General features: G+C 41.0%; 3 protein-coding genes across 3 annotated transcripts; 2 read left to right on the top strand and 1 right to left on the bottom strand.

The window, feature by feature from the left end:
* The first annotated feature begins 1,690 nt into the window (after window positions 1–1,690).
* On the top strand, window positions 1,691–8,978 carry ugdh (UDP-glucose 6-dehydrogenase). Its single transcript, XM_006787249.3, has 12 exons — window positions 1,691–1,924; window positions 2,878–3,039; window positions 3,490–3,591; window positions 3,996–4,196; window positions 4,273–4,470; window positions 5,350–5,497; window positions 5,587–5,681; window positions 5,925–6,055; window positions 6,316–6,455; window positions 7,394–7,485; window positions 7,592–7,702; window positions 7,815–8,978. Exons 2-12 carry the CDS (start codon window positions 2,878–2,880, stop codon window positions 7,923–7,925), a joined length of 1,491 nt encoding a protein of 496 aa, XP_006787312.1. The 5' UTR covers window positions 1,691–1,924; the 3' UTR covers window positions 7,926–8,978.
* Window positions 8,979–9,439: 461 nt separating this feature from the next.
* Window positions 9,440–14,575, bottom strand: lias (lipoic acid synthetase). The gene is made up of 11 exons (XM_006787252.3): window positions 14,431–14,575; window positions 14,012–14,181; window positions 13,126–13,219; window positions 12,280–12,360; window positions 11,862–12,018; window positions 11,526–11,583; window positions 11,317–11,445; window positions 10,921–11,066; window positions 10,766–10,836; window positions 10,578–10,689; window positions 9,440–9,654 (listed from the first exon to the last, which is right to left on the bottom strand). The coding sequence occupies exons 1-11, from the start codon at window positions 14,512–14,514 to the stop codon at window positions 9,599–9,601; spliced, it is 1,158 nt and encodes a 385-aa protein (XP_006787315.1). The 5' UTR covers window positions 14,515–14,575; the 3' UTR covers window positions 9,440–9,598.
* An 819-nt stretch (window positions 14,576–15,394) lies between these two features.
* Window positions 15,395–20,716, top strand: rpl9 (ribosomal protein L9). Its single transcript, XM_006787253.3, has 8 exons — window positions 15,395–15,447; window positions 15,985–16,031; window positions 16,131–16,246; window positions 17,468–17,563; window positions 17,685–17,817; window positions 18,672–18,752; window positions 20,001–20,130; window positions 20,601–20,716. The coding sequence occupies exons 2-7, from the start codon at window positions 15,986–15,988 to the stop codon at window positions 20,105–20,107; spliced, it is 579 nt and encodes a 192-aa protein (XP_006787316.1). The 5' UTR covers window positions 15,395–15,447; window position 15,985; the 3' UTR covers window positions 20,108–20,130; window positions 20,601–20,716.
* The last annotated feature ends 340 nt before the right edge of the window (window positions 20,717–21,056 follow it).

A 21,056-nucleotide genomic window follows, 5' to 3' on the forward strand; every position in this document is an offset into this window, starting at 1 on the left:
CGTGTAATGTCTGTTGGTGCTATGTTACATGTTTTTGTAATGTAAGTTTTGTAATGTATGTTGTCCTCTGACAGCTACTTTCATATGATTTTGTATTAGACAGCAGATCTAGTGTGTGTTTATATTTTTATATGTTTTCTAACTCAGATGTTTGCAAAATTGGAAACAATTGTGGGACAGAATGATTTTGTGATATGTCAAGGAAAAAGTCATGTATTTAATTTTTTTAAATTGTATTTGATTATTTTTATAAATATGTTTATGCTTTAGCATGTAATAATAATAATAATAATGATAATAATAATGAATGTATTTAAAGGCCCTTTACAGGCACTCGAGGACATGTTACACCCAATTAAATGTCATATTATGATTGAAATTACAGTTGGAAAAACAACTTAGAATTAAAATTTTCAATAAAACAATAGACAATTAGGGCTTAACATAAGAATGTGCAGTAAAGCAGTTAACATTGTTGTTGTTGTTGTTGTTTTTGCTGATTCCCTTTTAATGTTTATTTTTGTCTTCGGGTTAAGAAGAACTCACAAACCTGCAAATGATTCTTTTTTTTTTGTATTGTAAATGGCCTGCATTTGCGCTATACAAATACAAATGCAGGCCATTATTGTAAGGGCATTTCAGTAATTACTTAATAATTTCTCACCCACAGTTATGTTTATAAGTATTTGGAGGAAGACAGGTTTTTGTATTTTGCCTCTGTACACCACCACAGTAGATTTTGAGGTGCAGACTTCCTGTTTTAATTCTGGGGGTTTAACTAAATATTTAATAATTGTTTTACACAGGCTCCTATTTTCACAGCTCAAATGGAATTAGTGAATTAACTGACATGTAGGAGGCCCAAAATGCAGAGTCATCGCCCAGATGTGCCCAGAGATCACGGTGACTGTTGTGGAGGTCAATGGGTCCCGTTAATTCTCATTCATGATACCATTATCTAAAAAGCTGATATGAGGATAGTAAGACAGGATTAATTGTTAGAGATCTGGTAAAGCTTTAACTAGCAGCAGTAGGTCATATGCTCACCTTTGAGATTCAAATACAGCATCTCAGAAATGCTTCAAGCTTCATTCATTTATTTGACAGAATTCCAAACATGGTTTAAAAAAACAACTTTAAATTGGTTGCTTTCCTGGCATGAAGTTGGCTTTTAACTGTAGTTTTCAACACGGTTGAGGTTAGGGCTTTGATATTCCAGCAGTTCTTCTTCACGACAGGCTTGATTCTTAGTGGTCTCTGGGTTGTTGCTGAACATCCTAACCAATTTCATCTCATATAGAGGGTGACAGTTTGGGTTTTCGTCCTAACCTTGGCAAAGTGGTGACACATTTGAATAATTTGTACAATTGTTTGAATTAATCACCCTGGAATCTGCAGTTGTTTAGAAGTGGCTCTAAGAGACCGTCCTGACTATGAAGCTATGATTCGCCTTTTTAGATCTTCACTGAGTTCCATGGAGCTTTGCATTGTTCTGAGAATTGGTCAGTCGAATAATTGCTGTCTTAAGTCATGAAAGATGGATACTATATAATTATTTCATCTCGGAAAAAGAACAACTACCATGACATTCATGTCCATGATGACTGTAAACTTCTAACCACAACTCTCTATATAACGGTGTAAAATGCTTTTACTTTGAAGGTATGACGCCGGAAGTCTGACCAGTAAATAAATAGTGGTTTCTCCGAAGAAGCGCTTCACTTTAGGTTGAGGTCCAGGTGAGGAAAGTTGTAGCAGAGATTTCATTGGTGTGATTTTTATACGCCGAGCACTGGTTTGCTTTCATTTGTCGTGTGTAACGGAACCGTGGCTGTGGGTTTGACGCCGGGACAGGATACATTTAGCGGAAGAGCTAACACAGTCTGCGCATTACTGAAGTTCAGAGAGTGTCGAGCTGGCAGAGGTAACGAACCGTTAGCTAACCCGCTGACAACAAACACTCATTCACTCATTCATTTTCGTGTTTAGTTCTCCCCGTTTGAAGGAACAGAACTTAAAGTAGCTTCATTGTTCTCCTGTCGATGTGCCACATTAACGCGGGGCAGCTAACGCGAACTAAGTGAAAGGCATCACCGATAAAGGGATCATTTTTCATCTCTGCTTGACGTGGCTGAGCTGCAATAAAAGGCTCTTTATATTCCACCAGGCTACAACGGTGCACCTGGCAACTATTACCGCGGCACCACCGAGGAGGTGAAGTACTCCCGCAGGAGGATTTTTAGACAGAAAATCTAATTATTTGGGAGGAGCCACTCCCCTCTGAGTGTAACAGGGAATCAGCTTACCTGACTTGTAAAGTTGAGGCATCAGCAAAGCAATTATTTTCCTGTGACGGAACTAGTCATTACTGTAATTTTCTGTTATTTTGATAGTTGGATGGTAGCGTTTTACTTGCTTCTTATGCACTAATATTCCAGTCATCATCTGCAGAGAAACTGGATCTATAACGTTTAAACTGTTAGAAATATGTTTGAGATGCTGTTAAAATGGTTTGTCTTCGACTATTTGAGCCACAGTTTTTTTTCATGTTTTTTTCATATACATACTGACTTTCATGATAGCAAATTCATTTTTAAAAATATTTTGTTGACAAAGATTGTATTGTTATGAAGCTGAAATTATGAGTGAGATAATCGATTACTAATTACTCTTCAAATCCTTATAAATTGTTTTTTAAGTGATTTGGACTCCTTGGGACCCCTTCTTATTTTCTTATCTGGCAAACCCACTGATAAGCTGTTGGCAGGCCCTGAAATGTGTACAAATAAGGCTTGCTTGATGGGTACTTTATCTCTTTATTTGCAGGGAAGTGCGTTTACTTGATAACTTTATACCTCTGTGTTGTGTCCTCCCCAGATGTTTCAAATAAAGAGGATCTGTTGCATTGGTGCGGGTTACGTAGGAGGCCCAACATGCAGCGTCATCGCCCAGATGTGCCCGGAAATCACAGTGACTGTTGTGGACGTCAATGAGTCCCGAATCAAGGCCTGGAATTCTGACACTCTGCCCATTTATGAGGTAGCGTGCCATTATTAAAAAAAAAACAACAAACGTGGCGCTGAGGATAGTAGGACAGGATTAATTATTAGAGATCTGGTTAAACTTTAACCAGCAGGAGTAGGTCATAGGCTATTATCCTGATATGCGCAGCTTGAGATTAATATTCAGCATCTCAGAAAAGCAGTAAAGTGTTCAGATTCATTAAAGTGTTAAAGGAGTAGGTGTAGCCAGGCAACAGTTCCAGGCAAATGTTTTTGTTAAACATTGCTCCACCTCATGGACAAAATGAAACCTAAATTACTTCCAGACTGTGTTGCAACTTTTCTACGTCAACTCTGACCACAGTGTATTGCATCATCGTGAGTAGTTTAAGAGTAGTCAGTGGTCACTGTGAGCTGGTGTTGCACTCTTCATGTTTATTTCTCCTGCTGTCTTACTAACACGACCTCTCACTTCCTCCCATTTCAGCCTGGACTGAAGGAGGTGGTTGAATCATGCAGAGGAAGAAATTTGTTTTTTTCCACAGACATAGACTCGGCTATCAGGGACGCAGACCTCGTCTTTATCTCTGTGAGTCCATCATTTGGCTCCACACACACACAGACACACACAGCCCTAGAGCCCGACTGATCCTGGATATTCGGTGGTTGAATATAAGTGAAAGATGTCTGTCAGTCTTCAGTTGTATTTAAAAGAGGAGATTGTGGCCTTATTATTTAACTTTTCAGCAACGTATGTAACATGCTATGCAGAACACGTTCTGCTCAGCTGTGATGTGTAACGGCTCTGTAATGACACAGTTTCCAATTTTCTCCTTTCTGCATTAAGTTTCTATCTTGTTCCAAATATATAGTTCAACACAGGCCAATAATGATCGACCAAAATTTCATTAGGGTTCTCCACCACACACCGTTTTTGCTTGTTTGGCCCACTGACATAATTAAACTGCATCTCTCCTTGCACTCCTTCTCCAGGTGAACACCCCAACAAAGACTTACGGGATGGGGAAAGGTCGCGCGGCTGACCTGAAGTTCATCGAGGCGTGCGCCCGGCGCATTGTCGAGATGTCCGACGGTTACAAGATTGTCACGGAGAAGAGCACGGTGCCAGTGCGCGCCGCCGAGAGCATTAGACGGATATTTGACGCCAACACCAAACCCAGCCTCAACCTGCAAGTGCGTACCGTCACATGAACAAAGCTCTCCGACCTTTGCTGCGCTGCTTGTTTCTAAAGTTGTGCTGCCGCTTCAGGTGCTGTCCAACCCAGAGTTCCTCGCAGAAGGAACGGCGGTGCGGGATCTGAAGGAGCCAGACCGCGTCCTGATTGGTGGAGATGAGACTGCTGAAGGTCAAAAGGCGATCAGAGCGTTGTGTGCTGTATATGAGCACTGGGTCCCCAAGGAGCGCATCATCACCACGAACACGTGGTCATCTGAGCTCTCCAAGCTGGTGAGTGAACCTCTGGGTGAGGTCGACCACAGAGAACAGTTTCAGTAAATCTGTTGGTTGTTGTAGCAATTTATTAATCGTTTGCAAAAAAAGGCCAGTTTTCTTGGAAAATATCAGTCAGTCTCTCATGATTAATATTTTTGATATTTAACAGTCAATAAAAAATAAATTACCAGAACTACATAGATTAGATTTGTGTTTATTAATCTGTTTCCAAATAGCTGCTCTTTATTTAATCCGTATATTGAAGGGTATATGAAACATGTAAAAAAGGGTCAAATAGATAAAACTCTGCTTGTAGAAAATAAACTGTGTAAATTATTAAGACATCAACTTTTATTTTGTGCTGTCAATTAATTTCTATGATCAATTTTAATCAGCTAGTTGTTACTCATCTAGAGAATACGTTGTATTTACTTATTTATTTCATGTGTGTGAGACGATCCACTCCACCCTACCTTTCAGTCTGTCTGTGAAGCGGTCCTTTTATGCAGGAAATTGAGAAGCGCTCTGGCTGAATGTTTCCATTCAGTAACATCTTCGCCCAGTGCCAGTGCTCTATAAAAGCTCTTAGAGTTAGTTGCTGGGCGTCTCTCCTGCCCTGAGTCACATTTGATTTCTGTGGCTTCTTGGTTTGCTTGTTGGACTAAATGTCCTTGAATACACCATCTCTTGACTCATGCATTCACTTGCACTACGGATCATATTGATTACACACACCACGGCTCAATTTCAGGTCTTTGTTCATTTGATAAAAAATAAACTTTTTTAATTGGATTTGTGAGTCTCCTTCTGTCATCACTGAGTGGCCTGGTGTATGAAAAGTGTGTAAGTGATTATCACAGAGCTAAACGAGTATTCCTGTGTGTCTGTGTGCAGGCAGCTAATGCATTCCTGGCACAGCGAATCAGCAGCATCAACAGTATCAGTGCTCTGTGCGAGGCTACTGGAGCCGACGTGGAAGAAGTGGCCAAGGCGATCGGCATGGACCAGAGAATAGGGAACAAGTTCCTTAAAGCCAGCGTAGGTGAGAGACAGTTTGTTTGTTTTCACATCCGCTGAACACGTACGAATGTTTCCCGTTCATCTCTTTGCTGTTTCTGATGCCTCATACAGGTTTTGGTGGAAGCTGTTTCCAGAAGGATGTGCTGAATCTGGTGTATCTGTGCGAGGCCCTCAACCTGCCTGAGGTGGCTTCCTATTGGCAGCAGGTGAGAGCGACGCTCCTTTAGATGTGGAGGAGTAGTGGCTGAAGTCAGAGCCCCTCCCGAATGACTGAACACTTCGCCTTAGGCTAAGGGAGAGCCCATCCACCCGTTGGAGAAGGGTGGATGGGCTGCTCCATTTTGTGGCAAAATCAATGCAGAACAGATAACGGTTTATCTCCAATTAAACAACTTGTACATCTGGTACTGAGTAGTGACAGTAGCGCTTATTTATTTATATTTTGTAAGGTGATCGACATGAATGAGTACCAAAGACGACGGTTTGCCTGCAGGATCATCGACTGTCTCTTCAACACTGTTACCGGCAAAAAGATTGCCCTGCTGGGCTTCTCCTTCAAAAAGGACACGGGTGACACGAGGTGGGTCTCCTCCTTTTATTTTGGCCATTTTTTTCCCGTTTTGATTCACTTGAAATGGCTTTGTTAAACTTTTGTTAATCATAAACCTCAGTGTATGAAAGGATACATGAAGAGCCCATTTCAAACCCTGAGTTTGCTCTTTGTACATACAAAACCTGCAGAGTCACTGCTGATTGCTTTTATGTGCATCTGTGAACTGTAACCTCGATCGGAGCTGACATCAAGGTGTTCGTGTGTGCACGTGTGTTGTGTAACTCCAGGGAGTCGTCCAGTATCTACATTTCTAAGTACCTGATGGATGAGGGCGCCAAGCTGTTCATCTATGACCCCAAAGTCCTTAAAGAGCAAATCATTCACGACCTCTCCCAGCCCAGCATCTCCGAGGACAACCCAGAGAGAGGTGTGCGTGCGCTTCAATACATTTGTGTTTACTAAGGTTGCAGTTTCCAGTGCAGTACTGAAAAACTCATTGTGTAGTTTATTTTTGTCAACACCCTGATTTACTTCATGTCTGTATGAGTGAACCAGGCGGTTTAGTGTAAAGACACCTTCAGCTCACTTCAGTACCTGGCTGCAGACAGCTTAAATAAACATGACTGTAATGTGGTGATAAGTGAGCTATAGAGATGCTGCTCTGTGGGTGGTGTTACCTTTGTACAGGGCATTGCTAAGCAAACTGGTTACAGGCTCGAGCTTGACACTTTACAGAGGTAATGATGTTGTAATCAAACGCTTTAAGATTAAAACTATTAAATGACTACTCCTTTACTGATAATAAAATCTGATAGGACTTGAAAATAAACCAGAATTCCAGGATGTATTTAATAAGATTTATAAAACTGTAACTCTGACTGTGCTGTAATAGTTCAAATCGTCTGTTGGGGAGAATTTAAGCCAACAAAGTATATCATGTCCTCTACACCCACCAATGTTATCTTTGGGTGGGTGTAAAGGATATTTTTAAGAGAACCTAAGATAGGATGGGGACACACCGTGTCAGAAGCGACTAAACTTCTTAAACATCGCCTGTTTTTGCTCCATTCCTGCTCCATATTTTCATTCTTGAACTTTGGTACAATTCACATGTCATAATGATCATTGTTTGGCTTTTAAAGGGCCTTGGTGCAGAAAGTGTTTCTTTCCTCTCTTCTGATTGGCTGTCCCTCACAAACAGCAGGTGTGAAGAGCAGGCGGGCGTGGCAGCTATAGCAGAGAGAACCACATTAGATATTGCTTCTCTTAGATGCCACTGAGATCTCAGTAACTTTCAGTTGCTTTATCAGAAACTAAAGCAGCACTCACTAACACTAATTTGTTTTAACTGTTCTTCATTTTTAGTGTCTGAGTTGGTGACTGTGACATCAGACCCTTATGAGGCTTGCCAGAGCGCTCATGCATTGGTCATCTGCACAGAGTGGGACATGTTTAAGGTCCCAGTTACATTTTACTACTACTTTTTATTTTTTTAAATGCTTCGTATTTGAGGAATATGTGAGAAAACATTTTAATAGTCATATCTGCTTAATCCCACCACAGGAACTGGACTACGATAAGATTTACAAGAACATGCTGAAGCCGGCTTTCATGTTTGATGGCCGCAGAGTGCTGGACCACCTTCACCCTCATCTCCAGAGCCTCGGCTTCCAGGTAAGATTTACAAAAAAAAAAAGTTCCAACCCCTTCATCATGTAAAAATCCAAATCTGTGTGAACAAAGAAAGTATTTAAGTTTCTTTTTGTGTTTGTTTTCCTGTCTGCAGATCGAGACCATCGGTAAAAAGGTGACACCGGCACGAATCCCCTACACTCCAGCAGCTGCTGGTCCTCGAATCACTGCCAGCGACGTTCCCACCAGCAAAGCAAAAGTCTGAAACTCATTTCTTCATCACTCAACATGCAGCAGTTTCCTCCTAGCCTTTTCCCCCTGTAGCTGGTGAAACAATCCAGATCCTTCTCCCTCAGATGCTGTATCATGCCCGATGAACAGTGTGTGTGGGGGAGATGGGATGAGAGCTGCTGATCCTTGAATCCAAAATTTGTGAATGATTATTTTTTGTTTTTGAGTAAAGCATTCCATATGTGGTTAGTTTTATACATTTCACATGTCAGGTACACCTGTTGGACTGATTTCTGATGAACACTATCAGCCTGAGTGTTATATTTACTGTACAATCAACTATTGTTCTAAATCACAAATTTTATACTTATAGTATTTTTTTTATAAATCTACTGTATGTTAGTCTGTCCTCAATATCTGTGGCTGTTTACTCAAAAGGGCCAATGCAAGTAAATTAATTTCTGTTATTTTGTCTGTTTCAAAAGTAATAAAAAAAATAATTAAGAAATGACACAGCGCAAAAATGTGACCTTTAAGACTTATTTCTATAAATATCAATGTACGTTTGAACTGATCGGTGTGCAACACAAACATCTTTCTTGTCCAGCTGTGACATTTAAACTGTTTTACTCCAGAAAAAGTGCACTTTCTTCCAAATTGGCTGTTCAGCAAATACACGGGTATCAAATAAAATGTTTTGCCACTCGTTTACCTGCTGGGAGGCTAATTGCCCTTGCTTTGTACCTTTCTTACACACTGTACAGGATGGATGGTGCTTCTTGTTTTTGTATCACGAGACTGATCAAAAACAAAAAAAAGGATCCCGCTTCATTAAATCAGTTCTAAAGAAGCAGACATGAAGACTGTATAGGAATTTCTTTTACTTATGTATTAATCACATTATTTTATTGTATGATGCCTTGGTGCCACTGGATTTTAACATGTCTCACACTCGTACAGTAAGACAAATGGTGGGGGTCTAGTAAGGAAGTTGGGGGAAGCAGACAACTCCACAGGAAGAGTCTTTTGTCTCTTTGAGGACTCTGGGAGGTAGCAAGGGAGTGTGAAACAGCTGTGTACTGCCTTTTGTTCCTGAAGAAGGTATTTAACTGAGAGCCATGTTAGGCTCAGGGAGACTCTGCTGACCATCTTCCCCGCAGTCGTGCAGGCTCTCCACCAACTTGGTTGTCTGTTTCTTTGTGTTTTGATTAAAGAATGTTAGCTACCGCTCACCGCTCGTCTGCAGGCTTTATTTAATCGAAAACTTCCACAACAAGGTGATTCTGAACAGAGCCCACTGTTAAACGTCAGTAGCTTTTTTTTTTAAACCCAAAGTTCACTGAGACGAGGGATGGGATTTAGGAATTCCCAAGGAGCGGAAGCAAATTACAGCCTCTGCTTCTGACAGCTGGGCGAGTTGGTGGACACTCGGGTTATCCAATGTGTCTGCTGTTTGTTCTTTGATAGTCTCTTTAAAATACAGCCCTCTGGCTTTTTCTCAGGGAACACAGAGCAGCAGTTAGAGTCTGGTCCCTGTACTTACAAGTCTGTTATTGTCACTTCTGTAGCTTTATTTAATGCCTCTCACAAACATTGTACTAATATTAAACATGTTTCCTGTGCTTTACTTTAAATCGGTGCATTACGTTACAGACGGACGAAGCGTATTTAGTCACTGCGTACAGTTGAACGCACACAGCAGGCTCCTCATTCTGCTGCTTCTGCTTCCCTCTTCTTCAGTAGATTCTTTAAGAAGAATTCGCCTGTAAAGAAGAAGAAATGCACTGAATTCATCCATCCACTGCTTCTTGTCCCGTTCACAGGAGCAGCAGTCTAAGCGGAGATCCCCAAACCTACTTTCCCTGCCCACTTATCCCAGTTCTTCCATGGGGGACCCTGAAGCATTCCCAATACACCTGAGAGAGATAACCTCTTCAGGCTACTGTGGGGTCTGCCCCAGGTCCTCCTCTAAATAGGACATACCTAAAATACCTCATTTAGGAGGAGGAGGAGTAGCAGCTCCACACCGATTCCCTTCCAAATGACTGAGCTCTACATTCCTGTCTCTGAGGGGGAGCCCACCTGCCCTTCAGAGGAAGCTCATTTCCACCACTTGAATTGATCTAATTTTTATTGAGTGATTTGGCCCAAGTTTTACTGCTGAATTTGTCTGAAAATGCAAAGCCAGTCCACACAAATGGTTTTTAGGCTCTTATGTGACCTTTGTCAGATTCTTCGATTTTCCTTTAGTCTCGACGTTTAATAACATATGATTTCTCTTCTTAACAGAAACAAATTAACTGTCTCTCTTTTGTTTTTGTAATCATATAATTATGCTTATAGTTGATATCCCTGATCACAGTGTTTTGTTTTTATTTTTTATCTCTGACCTAATATCTCCACTTTTATTTGAATGTTTTTGGCTTAGTTGGCTTTGGACAGTCATGAGGATGATTTGTGCACTTCATTAGGCACTCTTTCCCCCACCTGATCGTCTCTTTAAAAAAAAAAAATGCAATGTTTATCTGACAAAGTCTATAATATGTTTCCAGAGGTGCAAAGTTGAAAATATGTAACTAAAATGATTTCATATAGAGATTGAATATTCTTTGCACACTGGCTGCACATGTTGAATATTAATATATCCAAAAAATACTAATAAACATTTATTAACATCACTTCTCACCTGCTTTGTAGGAGGATCGCACCAGTGGTCCGCTGGCTGTGTAGGTGAAGCCCATATCACTGCCAACTTTCTCCCAGTGGGCAAACCTCTCTGGAGTGACATATTCTTCCACCTAAATCCCAAACACACACACACAGAGTCAGAGTGAATGTGTCTGTAGCCAGCAGCACAGCAGTAGGAGTGTTTACCTTTAGGTGGCGTTTGGTCGGCTGCATGTACTGCCCGAGTGTTAGACAGTCCACTTCTGCCTCTCGCAACTCTGTAATGACATCCTGTCAGAAAACTGTAGCGTTTATCTGATTTTTTTATAATGTGTGTGTGCGTGAGACAGCGGACTACACACCCGTCATAGTGCTGATGATCTGTTGGTCAGTCTCTCCGAGCCCCAGCATGATGGAGGTCTTGGTGAGCACCGTCGGTTTGACCTTCTTAGCGTGCTTCAGGACACTCAGAGACTGATCAAAGTTTGCTCTGGGATCACGTACATGCCTGTAAATACACGACAAACATCACTGTGCATCTGAGAAATGTCTCTGCTGCACCACCTGCTGGTCAATATGTGTTACTGCAGTGTAACGACCTTGCATGTTTTTTATTAACTTTAACAATACTTCACACGAGCCTGCTTTATAATGTGTGTTTATGACCATGAATTTAAGCTTTCTAATGGCAGAACTAGAAATTAGATGCTCAGATTTTGACTCTGAGGACTTACAGTCTATTAAAAATCCCTCAGTACCTTTGTAGCTCGCGCACTGTTTCCACATTGTGGGCGTACACGTCTAATCCTGACAGGGCGATCTTTTCCACCGCTGCCAGGTCTCCACGGAAATCAGGAGTCAGGCATTCAACCAGGATCTGAGGATTTCTAGCAGGCAGGATCAAAGTTGCTTTTACAAAGATATTCAGATAATGTAATAAATCCAAAAGGGGCGGAGTCGTGTTTACCTTTCTTTCAGGTTAGTAACCGTCTTAGCAAAGTGCTCCGCTCCACCATCAGCAATATCTGCACAAAAATACAGAGAGAAGAAAAATATAATATATATATATATATGATATATAATATTTTGAAAATGCCTTGAATTTTATCTTTAATTTGTGGACATTTTTGTATTTGTAAACTGAAAGTTAAAACCAGAACAGTCTGATTTCTTTACAGCTTTATGTTATTAAATTCTACAAATGTGCCTTTATTGCAATGCAGTTGATCGTCACTCATGTAATTCTTGCTGATGCACAACAGCAAGAGACTCATGCAGATACAGTCAGGTAAGAAACTAGTACCGTCTCTGTCGACCGAGGTGAGGACCACGTAATCCAGTCCCCAGGCGGCGATGGCTTTGGCTGTGTTGTACGGCTCGTCAGGGTCAAGAGGCGGAGGCTGACGTGCTGTCTTTACTGAGCAAAACCTGCACCCACGGGTGCATGTGTCTCCCATCAGCTACACACACAAACATATTATCTCGCTGAAATAGAACAAAGAATCCAGACAAATACAAAACACTGATACGGCAGCGCCAGTTCATAAAAGAACAGATGGTGAATATTACACATCTATGTCCAATCAGTCAATACGAGACTGACCTCTGTACTTACTGCAAGCATTAGTTTAGTCAGACAGTTAAACACAAACTACAGATTAAAGTGCTTCTTTGCCCTCTTCAAAAACTGGAAGTAAATTCAGAGAGCAGCAGAGACTCACCATGATGGTGGCTGTGGCTGTGGCGTACTCTCCTCCTCCCCAGCATTCCCCGATGTTCGGACACCTGGCCTCCTCACACACCTGAGATAACAGACAGATTATTTATAAATCCCAACAACAGTCACCTCAAGATGCTTTATATTGTATGGTAAAGACCCAACAATATTAGAAAGAACTCCAAAACCAGATGACCCCCTATGAGATAGGACTTTGTGACAGTGGGAAGGCAAAAAAAAAAACAAACAAAAAAAACAACAACAACACAAAAAACACTTCAACAGGAAGAAACCTCCAGCAGAACCAGGCTCATGAAGGGGCAGCCATTTACTGTGATTGGATAGGGGTAGGATTAATAATAACTAATAATTAAATGCAAAGAGGTGTACAAACACACAGAGAGTGGAAAGGTGAGTGATTTGAATGTTTTAAGTCTAATCTTAAAAAGTAGAAAGGGTTTCTGCCTCCCAAATCCAAACTGGGTGCTGGAAGCTTTGGAATTTTTTGAGCTATCCTACTGCATTTAAACTGTTTTCATGGGCTGTTTAATGTTTTGGCTGCTGTTACACAGGAATTTCAAAATTTCTTTCTTATCTTATCAAACATTTTTCAGCCTTTCTGTTGAAGGTTGAATAGTCAAAAACGTAGCATGTGCCGTTCAGTGAGACAGCATGGGAGTTCAGCGAGCTGAGAAACTGCAATATTTTGATAAGTGCGTCAGTACTACAGCAGTGTGAAGGCGAATCAGCGGAGACCTTCAAAGATCACATTAGTTGCACCTAAAACATTTCTCTAACAGCAGCCAAAAAGCAGCTGGGCTGCCTGACAACTTACAGACGTAAAACTTACCGTGTGAAGGTTGAGATCTCTCAGTGTGTTCTTCAGCCTGTTGTAATTCTTTCCAATGGGGATCTCAGTCTTCAACCATGGAGGAAGCCGCAGCCTGACAGGAACAACAGCAGACAGCTCGGTGTCTAACAGTGCTCTCATCTCTAAGTATCTGTGTCTAAATACTGCTAAAAAATGTTTACTGATAATAAAGAAACCTGCTAGGTCAGAGCCTGCAGTGTGGGGAAGAGCTCATTGAGAATTAGTGGCAGGCTCTCAGGTCTGCCTGATGCCCCTACATGTAATAACTTTGTCCTCATCTGTATTTTGAGCTCTATGATGAAAAATCCTGCATGCATTTGGATGCGTTTTGCTACTAAACAGTTGTTTTCTTAAATCCATCTCAACTTCACTTGCATCTTTTGTGACTGGCTGCAGGGCGCTAACCAAGCGCCCGTCACTTTGTGCATGTATCGACTTCGCTTTTAATGCTCATTATGGTGTTGAACTGTTCTCTATAGCATGTGTCTGCACTTTTATGGTAGAGCTGAGCAGGCCAACAGCTAATTATCCAACAAACACTTTTATATTTCCTCTGAAATCCATTTTTCCATTTGAATGTTTAATGTAAACAGCTTTAGCAGCATTGCTTATAGCATTGTTTGTAATGAAGTTTTGGACTCAGAGACTCAGCTTCTGTTTGTGTGCATTAACAGAACAAAATAAACGTGCAGATGCTGATTTCTATACTAAATGATAGTGACCTGTAGAACAATCCAACAGCTGCTACAAGTGAAATGCAGTCTGTTTATTTTTGTCAGGGATCATGAGTTTAAAACTCAGACATGCCAGCATCTTAACATGGACTCAAACCTAAGCTCAAGCTCCCCGGGCCCTAAAGCCTCACCTCTCTCCCTTCTGTCTCTTCAGCGTGCCTTTGTACTCAGCCCACTTGTTTTTTTCAGATAATTCCCCTGAAATAAAGTCTTGCAGGTCAGGCCCGTCGTCTCTGAGCAGCTCCTTCTTTCTGTCACTTCTCTCCGGGGAGGCTCTGGTTGATAAGCAGCTGGTATAAACCTGCAGAGCAACACTGACGATTAGTTCAGGAGCTTCTCTGTGTTTCTATACACGTCAATTCACACTAACAAGGTGGTCACGACTCCGGCTACTAAACTACATATTCGCTTAGACACATACAATCTATCAGAGGCCTCCTGACAGACCCAGCTGGGAAGCCCGAAGTCAGATTTTTTCACCGGTTGGGGCCGTAAATAAGACTATCCGAACCAAAGTTTGTTAGACTGAGTTGTGAATTTAACTACTCACGTGTGGGATGCATCTGGGACTCAGCCACAGGTGGTTTGTGGAGAAACGACCCGCTACGCAACAACTTTGCTTGAGTAGCGCCATGACTTTGGCTAGCAGGCGGTTAACGTTGGGATAGCACCTCGGCGAACGATTGCTTTGGTCTGGTGCTTCACGTGAAGCGGACAGAATTGGAAAGTATTCTAAAAAAAAAAAAAAAAAAAGAGCTAAAATTTCAACGTAGGTGATTTTTTACGAACTTAATGGGTTTATAGATATATTTTAAAATGAAGACTAGACGAGCTGGAACATAACATTATGGCAGCATTAAAAAAATTCTAAAACAAAATAAGGCAACATATTGATTTATTGATTTATTTTAAGTAATTGTGTTTTATGTATATTATGGTTTTATATTTTTACAAATGCTTTATATACTTATTTATATACTTATATATATTTAATGGTCTATACCTTGTGTTGGGGGGGGGGGGGGGAGGGTTGTGTTTCTGTCTTGTTTTTATGGACATGAAGTCTGCCAATAAAGACTGATTGATTGATTGATTGATTGATTGATTGATGGATTGAAAGATGGCCATTAATGATGATAATTTGAAAGGGACTTACATGAAAACATGTTTAAATACTATTTAACAAATTGAATCAGATTCAAATTGAGAGACAATACTCAATATTATACAATACTTAAGTAAGCGAAATCGCCCATCAGTTATAATGTTGAAATTCCTTTGCAGCGAAGTGACAGTGAATGCGTCTCTGGGAGTGCTGAATGTAGACTGTACGATGCAACTCAAATGCAGCAAAGCTAAATAAAATGTTTGAAAAGCTTGCAGTAAAAAATAACAACAAAAAACGCTGCTCCTTAACTTTTGAAATCTTTTTGGTGGTTTGCGACACCTCTGTCCAAATATTTACATCCAAAATATGCGCTCCTCGATCGTCTGGTAATGCCTGCTGGTGGTACGTACAATTGCGTGGTGACGTCGTCCTTTCCTCCTTTCCTCTGCTACCGGCGAGGTGAGGATAACCGAAAAATTGTTGCCTTGCTTTCATCTAACTGCATCTATGACTCTTAAACCTATATTTCGCTCAATTTTGAGCCATCACACTGAGAATATGTTACACTTCTCACCATAATCTGTATTTGTAGCCTACTTTAGCTCTGTCGGGATGTATGATGTTAGTTTTAAGCAGGTTTGATGCTTGAGGCCTGGCGCTCTGTACGCGCTGAGGCCCGCAGCGGATTTAACAATGCTCATATTAAACATGGCGTTTGTGCGGCTCCAGGTGTTATTTAACAGCTTCTAACGTTTTTACTGTATCGGTATCTCATGAAAGGAGCTGGTCGGCTATCTAATGCTTACTTCTGTTAGCATTGTAGCTAAAGCTTGCTGACACCAGTGTGGTGTGGCTGTATCTCACAGTCCGAACTTTAGTAAACAGTCATCGTGGAGCTGTTAATATCACAGATATAAAGGCATACACGCTTTAGCCTGAATCTCAGAGCCAGTCAAACTTTTCAGAGTTGAAAACACGCATTTTGTCTCTTTACAGAATGAAGACCATTCTCAGCAGCCAAACTGTCGACCTCCCCGACAATGGTAAGGGGAAAATCAGTTTTCCACACAGATGTATTTATGTCCTGTCTGTAGAGTAGCTTCTAACCTTTCTTTTTTATATTTGTGCTTGTTGTGCGGCAGTCGAGGTGAGGCTGAAGGGCCGAACTGTGACTGTCAAAGGCCCCCGTGGCAAGCTCACCAGGGAGTTCAACCACATCAACCTGGAGCTCAGCCTGCTGGGCAAGAAACAGAAGAAGGTATGAAAGAGCCAGAATAATGCTACGTTACTTAAAGTGAAGTTAGCAGCCCCAGGATGTGATGGCAGGAGGGCATCACACATGTTTAGCATTAAGGATGTGTGATTTTAGAGTGTATAAGTTTTCAGATTTAAATAGTAGTGCTCTAATAACCCAGTGATCACTGGGTAATTAGTTGTTTTGGTTGAATATGTAAAATTAACAACTGCATCATTTAGAAAAGTGCTTTAAGAACTGGTCGGGTCTCCAAACTACTCCGCTCAGTGCAAAGTTTGTAGATAAAGGGCTTAAAATGTCAATTTATTGTCTTAAAATGGGAGTAATCCTAAAAGCCAGTTGTGTGCTTTGCCTAAAAGTGCCATAAGTGGATTGCAGAATGAGTGTTTGTACAGGGCTGTTTATATGACAGTTGAAAAAAGGTTTAATGCATACAAGGCTGGTGTCAACAGTGCTAAGAACAAATTGTAGAAAAAGTCTTTAATTTTAGAGGGAAACTATTGAAATATCTGACTGGCTGTGACTGAGATGATATCAGCGTTTGAAACCATCCAACTGTTTTCTTCAATTGATCCAATCCAGGTTGGGCCTCTCCCAGCTGTGATAGGGCGAGAGGCAGGGTGCATGAACAGGTTTTCAGTCTATTGCAGAGCTAACACAGAGAGACAGACAGCTGTTAATGCTCACATTCACGCCTATGGCACACTTCATTATTAATGTAACATGCATATATTTGACAGCAGCACTGTTGGCGCACAGCAAGAAGGTCCTGAGTTCAATTCCACCATCTGGCTGGGTTCTTTCTGTGTGGAGTTTGCATGTTCTCCCCGTGTTTCTGTGGGTTCTCTCCGGGTACTCCGGCTTCCTCCCACCGTCCAAAGACATGCAATTAGTGGGGTTAGGTTAATTGATCAATCTAAATTGCCCATCACATTGATGCATTTGGACGACAGAGTAAGCAGGTTAAAGGTTGTTTAATGTCCGACTGCATTGGTTTTTGGGGTTCTGACATGTGTTCCTGTCAGATTTGAGGCTGTTAGCCAGGGTGTAGTTAGTGTATCGCAACAGGTAAACAGCTACTGCAACAGGTAAATGTGGTTGCATTTTCCAATGGCGGTCTGCAAGGCCAGTATTTCGCTCACATGTGGGCCGATTGCTTTAACACCTGTTTCATGGAAGTGATTTGAGCTGCTGTGCTTTTTTTTTTTTTTTTTTTCCCCTCAGCTTCGTGTGGATAAATGGTGGGGAAACAGGAAGGAGTTGGCCACAGTCCGCACCATCTGCAGCCACGTCCAGAACATGATCAAGGGAGTCACTTTGGTGAGAGCTCAGATATGCTTGTTTCAGTCGGTCCAGTTATAAACCCTGTGCACGCTTCTGGCTGACCCTGCCTATTGTTCAAGCAATTCTGTTTGCCTCTCATGCTTTTGTGCCACTGCAGGGTTTCCGGTACAAAATGCGTTCCGTGTACGCCCATTTCCCCATCAACGTGGTCATCCAGGAGAGCGGCACCCTGGTCGAGATAAGGAACTTCTTAGGAGAGAAGTACATTCGCCGTGTCCGAATGAGGGGTGGTGAGTCTGCGTCACATCATGGAAATGTTTATGAGAATGGCACGTGTGAAGTCCAGAAATATTCAAAGTTTCTGAGGCGTAAATGACTTTGTCAGGAGAAGTTTGAAATTATGTATAACTTCATATTGGGTTTGTGGTTGATTAGACACAAATACTTGTGACACATTAAAAGTTAAAATAGCCAGATGGAAGGGACCACAGGGAATTTATCATTTTAGTCTTCAAAATGTCAAATTATCTTTAAAGATCATTAAAGACTTGTTTTTGTGATCTTTTGTTTCATCAGTTCAAAACCCAAGAGGCATCATTATACTAAAATCATGAAATTCACACCCTTGTGAAGCTGAACGAGCTGCTGATTGGGCAAAAACCGCTAACGGCTGATTTGAAAACCAGGGCTCGTTAAATTTATGGATTAGGAAATTATTTTGTACAGATTAATTGGTGTAGTGCGTATCTGAGGAGGGATTTAGAATTGGAAGAGTGAGGCACGTGCAGACTTTGTGGAGTCATTGAAGCAGATTCTTTAATTTGTGATGAAGTCTGGAGTTGCAATCAGAGTTCAAACATGGTCAGTTAAACATATCGACTTTTCTCTCAGCAGATTTAAAGCGCTCGCCTCATTTTAGTGATGTAATGTCTGAAGCTGGATATTTATTATTTGGTGGAACTGTCATCTCATTGGAAGGCCACTTTAGTGTTCAAGTAGTACAGAAAAAATAAAACATAGACAAATATTTCTGAAAATGTAGTGGAGGTTGTTTCTTTTTTTTTTTTTTTTTTTTTTTTTTTTTTTTAAAAACATTTCTAATTTTGTATAATAAGACTAATCTTTTGTCCTTTTTCTCTTTCAGGTGTGCTGTGTTCAGTCTCAGCCGCACAGAAGGATGAGCTGGTCCTGGAGGGTAACGACATTGAGCTGGTGTCCAACTCTGGTACGTCTGCCTGCTGTTTCCTCTTTAGGTTTTCTACACCATAGGATGAAATGATATGATTATGTCAAGCTCCACCAGCAGATGAGGAGTTTTTCATTATTTCAGTCCTGAAACTGATTCAGTGTCACCTTGATGCTTGGTGTAGATAAGAGTGAATAAAACATCAGAGGATGTTTGTCACCGACCTTATGGTTGGAAAACTGGACTCTGTGGACAGTTGTTGCACATCATCTGCACACCCTACATGCAGTTGGACATCAGTGCAGCTGCTAATCCAGTTAAATCCAGTTGTTATGTAGAGCCCCTCACCTTCTTCCCTTCCATAAGAATAGATGAATATCCCTCTGAACGATCAGTTTATCACACTTGACTTCTGATCAAGTTTCCCCCCACCTAAAGTCCTACTGTTCTCCTTACTGAGGTGCAGTGAGGGTTTTATTATCTGACAGACATTAAGTTCAAGTTCTCAAATGAAATTATGGAAAGAGGATAAACTCAAATCAGAGAAGAACAGCCTCACCAGTGTTCTTAGACTATTTTAAGTTTGAGTTTCTCCTTGAGTTGATTTTTCGCCTTCACTCTTCTACATTAAGGACTGAGCACGGTCTCATGTTTGCACATCTACTTTGATGAACAAAAACCCCATCGCTCCACCTCAGTTGAGATTTTATTTTTTTTTTAATTTTTTGGCTAGGTCTATAGTTCTCCAGAATCTGTATTTTTAGAGTTTTTGTCCATATTAGTCGGGTTTTTTTGTTGTTGTTTTTTTGGCTCAGTTTTTGAAGGCAAAGCTTTGTTATACAGTAGTGAGTATAAATATCATATTGATGTCAAACAAAGGCCAAAAACTGTCACCTGACCATAATCCACTCAAGACTGTATATAATTTCTGAAAATGAGTTTAAAGTCAAAATGCTCCTGCAGGTGGATTTTCCTGTAAATCCCTGATGGAGGTGTGAGATGCGAGTGTGAGATGCTTTTAGACCTTTTTAACTACTATTTGATTCACATGCTACAATCCAAACAGCTCGACCTGCATGTATAAAAAGGAGGGTCGGTATGAGACCGCTGCCTCAGGGGCATATCAGGCTTTTTTGGACTTGTATTCAGATTCTTAGTAAACATGTTGGAGATGAAATTTGAACTTGGAGCCAAAACTACAGCAAACAGTGTGTCACACAGTCCTTCCTGAATCTTGTGTAATCCTGTTGTGATGTTCTACTTATCACCCCAACTTGTCTGTTGCAGCTGCTCTGATCCAGCAGGCCACAACTGTCAAAAATAAGGATATCAGGAAGTTCTTGGACGGCATTTACGTGTCTGAGAAGGGAACAGTCTTGGAACCGGAACAGTAAAAGTTACACCTACACTCTCGGAGGTTAGACATCACCATCCTCCTGTCCTGCATGCTCTGCTGGTTTTTCTTCCTTCTAATGGTTTCATTCTTTCAGAATTTTTTTTTTTACACAATGCGCTGCTGCTCCACTTTATTTAAACTTATTTGTTGGGGCTTATGGATGTAGTTAAATTATTTTCCATTAATAAGTACTCCTTACATGAAGTCGCCTTCATGTGTGAATCAATCTCCAAAAATCTGACTGGGCTTTTAACATTTTATCGGCAGTTTCAGATTATTAACAGTTTCATAAAAGCTGTAACTGATACGAACTGTTTTCCAGCCCCATGTGGTGTTTGTGTGGATGCTTTTGGCGTCACTGTCTGCATGAATGTGCACCACAGCGTGCATCTGTGCTCCTAAACCTGCCCATTATTTTTGAAGTAAACTCTTCATTAATCCTCCCACTCAGTTGATCTGTCCTCACACTCGGCTCCTCTGTTTGTTTCCAGCAGCCCTGTTCCAGCAGACCACCACAGTCGGAAAGAAGGACATCAGGAAGTTCCTGCACAGCACAGTGCTAATGACAAGCTAATAAGACCAATAAACTAATGTGTTTTCCAGTTAATCCAGTCTCTGCCTCCCTTTCTTAATGGTTTTTGAGAATAGTTCAGCAAAATCTTGATATTGTGATAAATTGCACACAAATGAGAGTCACTGGTGTAGTTCTACCCATCATCAGAAGTTTAGGATTTGAAGATTTTTTATTTTCACTTTGTTCAGTGGATTTCCTTGTTTTAGTTTAGCTTCACTGTTTGTTTGAGTTGTTCTGTTTCAGAGGAAATATTTAAGAAATTCAGGATGAATATTAATAATCAAACAGTGCTTGTTAGAGGTTGTTTCACCAGCCAGGTTTTGAATACTAAAACTACAGACATCATTGTAATTGCAATGAACTTAAGAGCTGT

Source organism: Neolamprologus brichardi, chromosome 6 (genome assembly GCF_056152115.1).
Source record: "Neolamprologus brichardi isolate AB-2024 chromosome 6, ASM5615211v1, whole genome shotgun sequence".
NCBI classification, from domain to species: domain Eukaryota; kingdom Metazoa; phylum Chordata; class Actinopteri; order Cichliformes; family Cichlidae; genus Neolamprologus; species Neolamprologus brichardi.